Raw genomic sequence first — 12,617 nt, 5'->3', positions numbered from 1 at the left:
TCTAACTATCCATCATGTTTCCCAGGAATCTGGTGATAGCCCTCAAAGAGCTGAGCATCCGGGGCGACTTCCGCACCACCGTGGAATACCTCATCACGCTGCTGGAGACCAGCTCCTTCCAGGACAACAACATTGACACCGCCTGGTTGGACGCCCTCATCGCTGAGAGGGTGAGTTGGATGACGAGCAAGAGTGAAGGCATTTTTTTTCTAGGCATAACTTTGGAATTCTTACCAGGTTTTCTATGGCTCACCTTTTGTGCTGTCCTAAGTGCCCTAACACCTGCACTATTAAAGACCTTCACGAAGCCACTGACAATGCCGTAAGTGTGGCCAATTATTGGTCAGCAAAAATTTAGTATCGATCGCCATCGCAAAGAAGAAGACCAGGTTTTCTCACAAAGCCTCTACTAAATGCTAGATTTTGCCCTTAGCAAGAGTTATATGGAATTTTCAGGGTTTCGAACCTCAAAAGGACGATAGAATCCCTATAGGATCACTTTGTTGTCCGTCTGTCAAGATCCTTTTCCTCGGAAACGCTTAAAGGTGTCAAGTTGAAATAAAATCTATTTATTCAAACAATTAAAAACAAAACAAACACATCTTATAAATAAAACACCTCCTCCAATGCGTCACATCGAGGCAAGGTGCCTAACAGGCTGGAAAGGCTGGCTGGTTGAAATTAACATTTAATACTTATGTTATAATTAAAACACATAGTAACGTGTTCTTACCGTGTTTAAGGGATATGAGACTCCCGATATTTCAACACTGTTGCAAGTGCCATGATCACGGGATGACTGACGGCCTAATGTGGTGACAAAACGTGAGGACACAGTGAGTGCGGCTTATCGTAGTGAGTTTGGTGCGAGTTCCGAACATTCCGATATCAAATACATAAACAAGCGGCAAAGAAAGAGGGTAGACAGATATGTCTGCCCGTAGAAAATTATGGATCTACCTACTCCACTCCAATCTCATCAGTCATCCCGTGATCATGGCACTTGCAACAGTGTCGAAATATCGGGAGTCTCATATCCCTGATTTAAACGCGGTAAGAACCCGTTATTATGTGTTTTCTTTATGATAATAACCGCGTACACTTAAAACAATGTATAATACTTATGTCTGCTGTCTCTTGAAGCTGTAAAAAAATCAAGGCAATCCAAAGATACAGCCAACATGTAAACATGTTTTGGTTGAAATGAATTAAATAAAATGACAAAAACACTTTGTGATCCCTAGTTTGGTTAGGACATTACAGGCTGATCACCTGGTTGTCCACAAGTAAGATGATTCGTACTTCGGAAGGCATATTAAGCCGTTGGTTCCGGTTACTAATTTCTAAGTCGGTGATCTACCTTACAACCCACACGATAAAATAAGAAGAATTATAAAAAAAATAAAAAATAAAAGGGCGTAGGGCTTAGGATCTTTGCCAGACCAGTGGTGGTGTAGGTTAAAAAAGCAAAGAATAAATTTCCATGTCTCTACTCAGGTACAATCGGAGAAGCCAGACATAATGCTGGGCGTGATCTGCGGCTCAATCCTGATAGCTGACAGCATAATTACTGCCCATCTCCAGGAGTTCAAGAGTGCGCTAGAGAAGTAAGTGACCACTTGTGGTAGGATCTATGAAGGTGTGGGTAAGAAGAGAGTAAAGGTAGAGAGAGACAGGTACGTGAGACAGAGATGCATAATACGTGTGGGAAAGAGAAAATGGCTCTGAGTGGAGTATCAAAATCAAACCGTCCTACTTGTGTAGTATTAAGACCCAGACCCTACCTCCCCGTCTACTTGTATAGTGTGGCTTTAATCGAGTGAGACAGATGCAAGATACGTGTAGGAGAGAGGAAATGTCTCTGGACGCGAGGGGGGGGGGGGAGAATCAAAATCATACCGTCCTACCTGTGTAGTATTACCCAGACCCTACCTCCCTCCCCGTCAATACCTGTATAGAGTGGCTTTAATCGAGTGAGACAGATGCAAGATGCAGGATACGTGTGTGAAAGAGAAAATGTTCTACCTGTGTAGCATTAATATGCCACCATGGCCTTTATTGCTGTGGGATAAAGGTATAAATCGAGCGCCTTATGTCGCTTACCAGTATGTCAGCGTATCACAAAACAGCACAGACAAATAGCGACATAAAATCAATAACATTAACGTGTTTTTAAAATTTTAGTGTGTGATTATTTTGCTATTGTGATTGTGTTTTGGCGTCAATAATCAACTGCGGAGAGTATAAAGAGACTGCTTCTATGTTTATTTCCCTTCACCAGTCTGCGGCCAACGCCATCTGTAGCGTATACGCGGAACTAACTGGCCAACTAGTTGGGTCCGCCACATCTCGACAGACGAGTGATTAATCCATAAACTCCTTCATCAGGGGTCAAATCCAAGGGTCATCGCAGCTGTCGAACAACGTGGACGTGGAGCTAATCCACGAGGGTACGAAGTACCGCGTGCAAGCCACCAAGTCTGGCCCCACCTCATACTTCTTGGCTATGAATGGCAGCTTCAAGGAGCTGGAGGTCCATAAGCTTACTGATGGAGGTACGTGACCTGACCTGTATTGGGCCGGTTTTCCCGTCGCATGTTGGATGGTCATCACGGGCTTAAACCAATTCTGAGTTGATATATTCAGACCATGATTCTGAGTTGATATCAAGTGGAATTTTCCGTCGCAAAAGTATGGAACTGAAAATAATAATAATAAAATATAAATTATCATTAATATTCCGACAGGAAATTCCACTTGAGATCAACTCATCATCATGTGTCACGGTGTCACCTGAACGTCACTAACACTCTGTATAAGACACATGTAACCCTTTAGAATAGACTCAGTATATACCCGGACCCAGAGTATTATAATTTCCCAACATCGCATGAGCAAGCGAATATTATGACAAAACTTCTTCTCCCCAGGCACTCTGCTGTCAGTAGACGGCGCGTCTTTCACGACCTACCTGAAAGACGAAGTGGATAAGTACAGAATTGTGATTGGCAACCAGACCGTGGTCTTCGAGAAGGAAAAGGACCCGTCGAAGCTGCGCGCGCCGTCTGCTGGCAAACTGATCAACTGTCTGGTCGAGGATGGTGGACATGTTGCCAAGGGACAGCCTACTGCTGAGATTGAGGTGAGTAGACCGCAGTAGACTAGAGAAGACCACAGTAGACCGAGATTAAAACAAGAGTAAATATAGGGTTTTAGTGCCACCGTACCGATTGCTGAAGGGGTTGGTTCTCCTCATGATTCTGAGTTAATATCAAGTGGAATTTTCCATCGCAAATGTATGAAATTGAAAAAAAAAAGCACAAAATGTAATAAAATTTTGCAACAAGCTGAATCATCCATCAGCAATACGGCGAAATATAGGATTTTTTTTCGTCATCAGGTGATGAAGATGGTGATGACATTATCGGCCCCAGAGTCCGGCAAAGTGACGTGGAACCTTCGACCTGGTGCTGTGCTCGAGATGGGCTCGCTGATGGGCACCCTTGGTAAGGTTTTTAATGCTCGTAGACTTGTTGTTCAAATCCCATCATCGGCCTTTAGTTCTGTGCAATAAAGTATATTTGATTTGATTTGATTTGATGACTTGTCTCTCTTTCTCCTCAGAGCTGGACGACCCCTCGCTGGTGACAACGGCGCAACCCTACAAGGGCCAGTTCCCTCTGGATGACGGGCCCACAGTCTCGGACAAACTGAACCATGCGCACAACAAGTTTAGGTCCATATTGGAGAACACACTTGCTGGTATGTAAAACAACCGTATTTTTAACCCCCGACGCAAAAACGACGGGGTGATATAAGTTGACGTGTCTGTGTAAATGTGTATGTCTGTGGCATCGTAGCTCCCAAACGGATGATCCGATTTTAATGCGTTTTTTTTTTGTTTGAAAGGTATATCAGTCGAGAGTGTTCTTAGCTATGTTTGGTGGAAATCGGTTCAGGTCTTCAAGGTCATCAGGTCGTTTGTTAAGTGTGAGAGGAATGTTACTCGCTCAGTTTGCTTACAAGCATATGTGGGATAAGTTATTTTTGCTTTTTATGGAGTTTAGTATTTTTAACCTTTTGTCATAATAATTGAGTAAGTACTTTTTTTTGGTCGGGGGTTTTTTAAGTCAATCAAAGTCAGAGATACGGCGTGTAATTGGCACCGTTCCGAATACTGAGGGGGATGATTTTGCTCATGCTTCTGAGTGGAATTACAAGCGCTAGCGACTATTCGGCTGGTTAAATTTAAGCCGTTGGTAGAACGCTTGCCTCTCACTTTGGGGTCGCAGGTTGCAATCCAGCACAGGCCTAAACCAATGATTGTCGAATTTGTTTTCGAATTCATGTTAGGATCATAAATGATTATCAGTGAAGGAAAACATCGCGAGGAAACCTACATTCCAGAGAAATGCATTTTCGGAGGTATGTTGTTGGCAACATTAAAGTCTTATATTAATATATTTTACTGTAATATATTTTGCTATGGCAATATTACAGAACGAGCCACGGACTTTGCCGACGAGGATGTTTTCTTATTTCTCGCTAACTTATTTGTAAATAATTTCCTAGTTTTTAATTTAATACAGTCCACTTAACATCTCGAAGAGTTTTTATTTACCGGATCAATCATCGCCTCCAACATATTATGTGATCTAACCTGTATTGGGCTGGTTAGGCAGTGGCTTCTGTAAAAAAACCGGACCTGTCAAATCTTCAGAAAAAAACGAGGTGATGCTGAGGGAGGTGATGCTGAGGGAGATGATGACCTATCTGTCTTTGTCTTCCACAGGTTTTTGCCTACCCGAGCCCTACAATACGCCGAGATTGCGTGAAGTGGTCGAGAAGTTCATGCAGAGCTTACGTGACCCATCACTGCCACTCCTGGAGTTGCAAGAGGTACGAAGGGGGTGAGGTAAACCTAGCTCAGCCGCTGGTGGGGGACGGAGAGCTGCCGTTCTACACGAATCAGAATCAGAATCATTTATTCAACGTAATTATCATGGATAAATTTGTTGAAGGTCAATGTAACATTTTTGAATTTACGTCATTTCGCAAGGTGTTATGGCTGAGGAGAAGAAATGACAAGAAACTGCAACAGCAACACATCTTTTACGTAGTATTTAGTCAGACTGTACCTCTTAACTACCCCAATTCAGTACATAAGGGGGAAAAAGTTACGCTCATAGGCTAGTTTCCAACTAGTCAAATCAGTTACTTTTTAATATTCTCAGGCCTTTACATCTTTATCAGATGATTCAAACAGCGTTTCTGTGGCAGCTTTTAAAATGGCTGTAAAGTCCGATGCGAGAGCGACAGTAGCGGCCGCACGACTGGCATTGTAGTTGAGGGTTATTAGATGGTACAGGTGGTAAATCGGCCCTACTCGGGCTATCGGTACTTTTTACTAAACGTCACGAAATTACTATGGAATTTGTATGATAAAGCACTCTGTGACGTCATAGAAAAACGTGACAAAATGTCGCAATTATTATTACATTTTTGTTTATTCAAATTCATAAATAAGTTGAATAGAACAAGAAGATCTGTCTTTATTTAGCAATCAGAATGTCATAATTTATCTTTGACTTGGGATTGACCCGATTGTTTATACGTATCGTTGGAAAACTGAAACGATTTTTTCACCAGGTCTTATCGTCAACGTCGGGCCGCATCCCAATCTCGGTTGAGAAGAAGGTCCGGAAGCTGATGGCTTTGTACGAGAGGAATATTACCAGCGTCTTGGCGCAGTTCCCCAGCCAGCAGATCGCTAGTGTCATTGACCAGTGTGTATTAAAAATACTCCTCATCATCTCTCTAGCATTATCAAATCAAATCAAATCAAATATACTTTATTGCACAGAACTACATTTAAACAATCAGACATAACACATGAACACAGTACAATTTGGGCGGCCTTATTGCTCTAGAGCAATTTCTTCCAGGCAACCACCAAAAGGAAGTAAACATTTACAAACTTGGATGCGGGATGGTGCAACAAAAAATAGATACCTAAAAGCAAAACTAAAGTTAACATAATAAATACTCTATACTATACGTACATACTATATTAATAAATACTCTTCTTCTTCTATCGTGTGGGTTGTGAGGTGAATTACCAACCTCATCAACCCTGGTGTCAGGGTTACTATTGAGCCGCCAAAGGCCCCTGACGTGACTCATATAACGACTACGTACTTAAATCAGTAAGTAGTAACCGGGACCAACGGCTTAACGTGCCTTCCGAAGCACGGATCGTCTTACTTTCGGACAATCAGGTGATCAGCCTGTAACGTCCTAACCAAACTAGGGACCACAAAGTAATTTTTGTGATATGTCCCCACCGGGAATCGAACCCAGTACCTCCGGATCGTGAGCCCAACGCTCAACCACAGGACCACGGAGGCTGTTAATAAATACTCAATATAATATAATCCATATATTATATATACTATAAATATACCTAACCATAATCTAAGAAAACTATAATAATAAATAATAGAATATACACACACATACAAAACAAGTATTGAAATAAATAAAATACATCATACATAAAAGTAATATCTTAAGAATATCCGCATAAGGATTCAAAATGAGCTCGCAACTGGTTTTTGAAGCTCTGAAGAGAGTTAGCGACTCTGGGGGAAGCAGGTAAGGAGCCGTAAGATTATCCCGTATCTCACACGGTCCGCTTACCCAACCTGAACATTTGACAGGTCCGGTTTTTTACAGAAGCGACTGCCTGTCTGACCTTGGTATAAGGAGACAGATATGCTCAATCCTATGACAAGCCGCCATTGCTAACCCATTGATGACGTATGTGTTACCATTAAATTGGTATCTCCAACATTTCAAGGACGTAAATTTTATTATTGAATATAAAGTGAATTACTGACTAACGTATTTGATTACTATTACTTGTCACATTATATAAAAAATATTAAAATTGTACGTAAATCTTTTCCGGCTGATACCGGTGCGGATCCGGTTGATTGAGGGGAGGCCTGTGCCCAGCAGTGGGACGTATATAGGCTGTTTATGTTTATGTATGTTTATGTAAATCTTTTACTAAAAGTTCAAAATCAAAGTAAATATAAACACATTGGTCATGGGTAATTTATTTATTACGAAATGGCAACGCAAAGTGGGATGACGTCAGCCGTGCTAACCTTGAAATGTTAGCTGTCAGTTTTGAGCATAGCTGGTTTTCTTATACAATGCGTTCTGACCTGATAACAGATCTTTGATGTTTGGTTACAGCCACGCCGCGTCCCTGCAGAAGCGCGCCGACAGAGATGTGTTCTTCATGAGCACACAGGCTTTAGTTGTCCTCGTGCAGAGATACAGGTATATATATATTTATTAATTCAACTACAAATTGGGTGGAGTGTAGGCACATACCTTAGGGACGGCACTGAAAAGTATCGGCGTCCGAAGGACGTAATATATGATAGCGCGACAGCGAAATATTCATCATCATCATCATCGTCAATTTAAGAGCCACGCTCTTGTCGGTGCAGCTTTTTCCATGCTACTTTTTTAGGGAAAAATAGGGCAGTGGTTTCCCACTTGCCTTCCGCCCCGCAATACTCTGTCTGACGCGAGTGGGATGGCGCCCAGAGTAGTCTATTTCAGAGCCGTACTAGGACTCCTGTCCTCCGCCTCTGAATAGTACTGACAGTTACTGCTGCCCTCTGTCAGCTTCCAGGTTACAGTCCCTGTGACTCTTCATACAAAACACCTCGTTTTACACAGACACCACACGTTGACGTTAACGCACCCGCGCATCTGTGTGTGTGAAGTCTGACACCATACGATTGAAGTCTAAACTATGTTCGAAGAGGGGGGAGGTAAACTTAGCTCAGACGCTGGTGGGGAGCGGATAGTTGCCGTTCTATGCGTAGTATTATTTCTTATTCTATGATCAAGATATGTCATTTATTTTGTTATTTTTTTATTTAAGGAACGGTATCCGCGGCAGAATGAAGGCGGCAGTCCACGACCTGCTCAAACAATACTACCAGGTCGAGAGCCACTTCCAACTCGGTGAGTCTTCGTTGCGACTGCTGTCTCCGTAGATAAACGTTGTACCTGGTGGGTTAAAAAGGCCACGTCGAAGCAATTTACCTAGAAAAACATTTCTACTTGACATTTTTTGACATTTCGCACTTACTTTTATATGCTTTCTTCTATCGTATGGGTTGTGAGGTGGATTACCAACCCCATCAACCCTGGTGTCAGGGTTACTGTTGAGCCGCCAAAGGCCCCTGGCATGGCTTATGTAAGGACTACTTACATCTGTAAGTAGTAACCGGGACCAACGGCTTAAACTGTCTTCCGAAGCACGGATTATCTTACTTTCGGACAATCGGTCCTGTGCAAGTCTCATCTATTGCTTTCCGGCATACCTCACAATGTCATCCGACCACCGGGCTGGTGGTCTGCCTCGATATCGCATACCGTCCCTTGGCCACCATTCAGTAACAGCCTTAGTCCAACTGTTGTGTTCCCGTCTTGCCAAGTGTCCTGCCCGTCTGCACTTAAGCCTAGCGATTCGTATACCTACATCTTCAACTTTAGTGCGTTGCCGAATTTCGACGTTTGGTATATACGATCTACCAGGTGGATGCTTAACATGGCGCGCTCCATAGCCCGTTGTGCCACTCTAGGTGTGTTTTTACTCCCACTCATACTCAAAAGGAGAAACTGACTGACTGACATATCAACGCACAGCCTAAACGGCTAAACGTAGGCACTTGAAATTTGGAAGGGACGTAGCTTAGGTACCGTAGAGGTGCACTAAGAAACGAATTCCCGAAATTCCCACGGGAACGCGAATTAGCGGGAAAATCCGTCCACGCGGACGAAGTCGCGGGAAAAAGCTAGTCTTATAAGGCGAGTCTATTGCCAGTAATCGGGCACAAATCCTCGAAAGTAAGTGAATAATGTGAATATGCAGGGAGTATAGTAATTATTACCTCCACCAACCCGCATTGGAGCAGCGTGGTGGAGTATGATCCATACCCCCTCCGGTTGATTCAGGGGAGGCCTGTGCCCAGCAGTGGGACGTATATAGGCTGTTTATGTGTGTGTGTGTGTGTGTGTATAGTAATTATGCGGAGGACCTCTCATAGAATGGCTTCTCCAGACCTCATACGCAACAATTTTATAAATGTTCTCTTTCGTGAGCGGAATTTCTATTCTATTCTGAAATCAGAATCATTTATACAACGTAATTATCATGGATAAACTTGTTGAAGGTCAATGTAACATTTTTGAATTTACGTCATTTCGTAATGTGTTATGGTTGAGGAGAAGAAATGACAAGAAAGTGCAAAATCAACACATCTTTTAAATCAATGAGGGTACATTACAAGTTATTTAATAACTAGAGGAACACATTCAATACCAGACATTTTTATCATTTAGGTAGTCATTAATCTTATAAGTAGCTTTTTTACACAAAGTAAGTTTCACGTGAGCTTTAAATTTATTCTTTGACAAATTTAAAATATTATCTGGTATTTTATTGTAAAAGCGTATTCATAACCCCAAAAAAGACTTCTATTCTAAATGTTATTGTTTCCCCAGGTTCCTACGACAAGTGCGTGATGGCGCTCCGTGATCGCTACAAGGACGACATGCAGGCCGTCGCCAACATCATATTCTCACATAACCAGGTCGCCAAGAAAAATTTGCTGGTGAGTATACTTTGGATGCCGACTTCGCAGTTGACTCCCACAAGACGTAGCTCGTCGCTTGCCGCGGGGGTGGGCGCCTCTTACTTCAGTAGACCGGAGAGAGATGGTGGCTGAGTTCGAATAGGGACTCAAGACCTACGGGGTTTAACGTCACCGGATGCAGAGTCAGAGATGGTAGCCATCGGTACAGCAATACAGGACGGAAGAGGCGAGTCACATGGAATGTAACATCTATGGCTAGAGTAATCGGGTCGTCGGGATCGTATATTGCGTCCTTCGGCTGAGACCTGTGTAGACTTGCGAGTTCGTCCATTTTCTAATCATCGTCTCCAATATGTAACTAGCCTATTGTTAATGTACCCTTCTCCAACAGGTGACCCTCCTAATAGACCACCTTTGGTCTAACGAGCCTGGTCTCACTGACGAACTAGCTGCCACACTGAATGAGTTGACATCCCTGCATCGCGCCGAGCACAGTCGCGTGGCGTTGAGGGCTAGGCAGGTGAGCTGAGAGGGAAATTATTTACACAATAACAATACAAAAACATCTCAAAACTTACACACGCAAATTATATGCAGCGTGTTAGTGACATCGTAACGAATACTGATGAGGATGATTCGGATCATGATTCTGAGTTAATATCTAGTGGAATTTTCCGTCGAACCGAAAAAGTCGAAAAAGGTTGGTAATCCACCTCACAACCCACACGATAGAAGAATGAAATCCACACAAGCTTGGTCAAAAATATTAGATGGGCTCATATGTACCTAACCTGTATTGGTTTTTAGTGTGCGGTTTGGATTGTTAGACAGGCAGTCACTTCTGTAAAAACTGCATCCGTCAAATCTTCAGGTTAAGTAAGAGTGTTGTTAATTGAAACCATTTAGTTAACTGTAAAAATTATATTTAACTCAAAAGTACAGTACAGACAGCGTATAACGAACAATACGCGCTTGCGGCGGCGGAGTCCGTTGAGAAGTTTGCGTTGGCGCCGCGACGCCGCGTTCCTGTTGTCCCTTTTCATTTCCTGTTGTCTCTTTTCATTAACCGTATTGTGGTTTAACGGTATCAGTGGGTAACCTAACAATATAATACTTAAATGATATAAATAAATTAAAAAAATAACTGACGCCCTGCGCATGCGCGTGTATTGGTGTTGCCAAAATGTGTAATAAAGCATATCTTATGACCGCCAGGTGCTCATAGCGGCGCACCAGCCCGCTTACGAGCTGCGCCACAACCAGATGGAGTCCATCTTCCTCTCCGCCGTGGACATGTACGGGCACGACTTCCATCCGGAGAACCTGCAGAAGCTGATCCTCAGCGAGACCAGCATCTTTGACATCCTACACGACTTCTTCTACCACACCAATGCCGCGGTGAGTAGTAGCTTTAGAAGGGCAACCAATTTTAAGCTGAGGTTGGGATTGTTATGTGGTACAGTATTTTATATAGGCGGTCTAGTGTGTTTATAAGTGATCCAGTGTGTTTATAGGTGGTCCAGTGTGTTTATAGGAGCACCAGTGTGTTTATAGAGGGTCCAATGTGTTTATAGGTGGTCCAGTGTGTTTATAGGAGCACCAGTGTGTTTATAGGAGTACCAGTGTGTTTATAGGAGTACCAGTGTGGTTATAGGAGCACCAGTGTGGTTATAGGAGCACCAGTGTGTTTATAGGAGCACCAGTGTGTTTATAGGAGTACCAGTGTGTTTATAGGAGCACCAGTGTGTTTATAGGAGCACCAGTGTTTTATCCTATGTTTAAAGTTTAAGTAATACTGTTAATAAGCTTGTAGTTTTGTTCTTGACACAAAATTAAGACGATAGAAGAGTATACATAGAGTATGAAGATTGCAGGATCTGTAACAAACAATGCGATAAGAAACTTATTGATGTGTAATAGAGATGTGTCACTATAGTAAGAAAAGAAGTCTTTTTCGGTGCAATCTGTACGACTGTGGAACTCTTTACCTTTGTCCGGCCAAGTAGTTAAATGCCATCTGCGACAAATCTACACTAAGTCACGTCAAAAAAAAATCAAAGTAGTTATCTACAGAGTTTTAAAGATCTGGTACTTGCTCATTACGAGTCTCTCTCACGCGGTCAGAAGATTTTTGTATATCCCATCTATAATTTATCCGAGTCCTATCGTGTGGGTTGTGAGGTGGATTACCAACCCCATCAACCCTGGTGTCAGGGTTATTATTGAGCCGCCATAGGCCCCTGACATGACTCATGTAACGACTACGTACTTACATCAGTAAGTAATAACCGGGACCAACGGCTTAACGTGCTTTCCACTTCCACGACAATCAGGTGATTAGCCTGTATTGTCCTAACCAAACTAGGGTTTACAAAGTGATTTTTTGTGATTTGTCCCCACCGGGATTCGAACCCGGGACCTCCTGATCGTGAGCACAACGCTCAACCACTGGACCACGGAGACCGTTGTATTTTTTTGTTTATGCGAGTAATATACTGACGGAGACAAAGAGGTCCATGTTGAAAGTGAGCATGTTGAAGGCGGTGATCTCGGTGGGGATCTGCGCCCGCGCAATCATGAACACGAGCATGTGGCGCACGCGCTGCTCGTACACCGCCTCCCAGCCGCTGCAGTACATCGATGTTGCTGACGATGCGCACTGGGGTTCGGAAGCAACAGACTATTCATTATCTCCCTAGCATTATCCCGTGTCTCACAGGGTCCGCTTACCTAACCTGAAGATTTGACAGGCCCGGTTTTTTACAGAAGCGACTGCCTGGCTGACCTTCTAATCCGTGAAGGGAAAACCAGCCCAATATAGGTTAGGTCACATACCTCCGAAAATGCATTTCTCGTTAATGTGGGTTTCCTCACGATGTTTTCCTTGACCGCTGAGCACGTAATAATCGAAAACAAATTCGACAATCATTG

General features: G+C 43.0%; 1 protein-coding gene across 12 annotated transcripts in view; it reads left to right on the top strand.

The window, feature by feature from the left end:
• The window catches only part of LOC126379097 (acetyl-CoA carboxylase), a 255,256-nt gene that overhangs the window by 39,932 nt on the left and 202,707 nt on the right, over positions 1-12,617 (top strand). For all 12 annotated transcript variants that reach the window (XR_007568241.1, XR_007568242.1, XM_050027669.1 and 9 more), the window contains 13 exons: positions 26-170; positions 1,498-1,607; positions 2,389-2,555; positions 2,931-3,142; positions 3,401-3,506; positions 3,625-3,762; positions 4,793-4,899; positions 5,650-5,786; positions 7,264-7,350; positions 7,967-8,049; positions 9,595-9,704; positions 10,078-10,206; positions 10,902-11,084. Coding sequence is in view for 10 of the 12 variants with exons in the window: in XM_050027669.1 (XP_049883626.1) it covers positions 26-170; positions 1,498-1,607; positions 2,389-2,555; positions 2,931-3,142; positions 3,401-3,506; positions 3,625-3,762; positions 4,793-4,899; positions 5,650-5,786; positions 7,264-7,350; positions 7,967-8,049; positions 9,595-9,704; positions 10,078-10,206; positions 10,902-11,084 (1,714 nt within the window). In the remaining 2 variants the exon portion in view is untranslated. The remainder of the gene's footprint in view (positions 1-25; positions 171-1,497; positions 1,608-2,388; positions 2,556-2,930; positions 3,143-3,400; positions 3,507-3,624; positions 3,763-4,792; positions 4,900-5,649; positions 5,787-7,263; positions 7,351-7,966; positions 8,050-9,594; positions 9,705-10,077; positions 10,207-10,901; positions 11,085-12,617) is intronic.

The sequence above is a fragment of the Pectinophora gossypiella genome, chromosome 28, assembly GCF_024362695.1.
Source record: "Pectinophora gossypiella chromosome 28, ilPecGoss1.1, whole genome shotgun sequence".
NCBI classification, from domain to species: Eukaryota; Metazoa; Arthropoda; class Insecta; order Lepidoptera; family Gelechiidae; genus Pectinophora; species Pectinophora gossypiella.
This window is presented reverse-complemented; position numbering and strand designations above follow the sequence as displayed.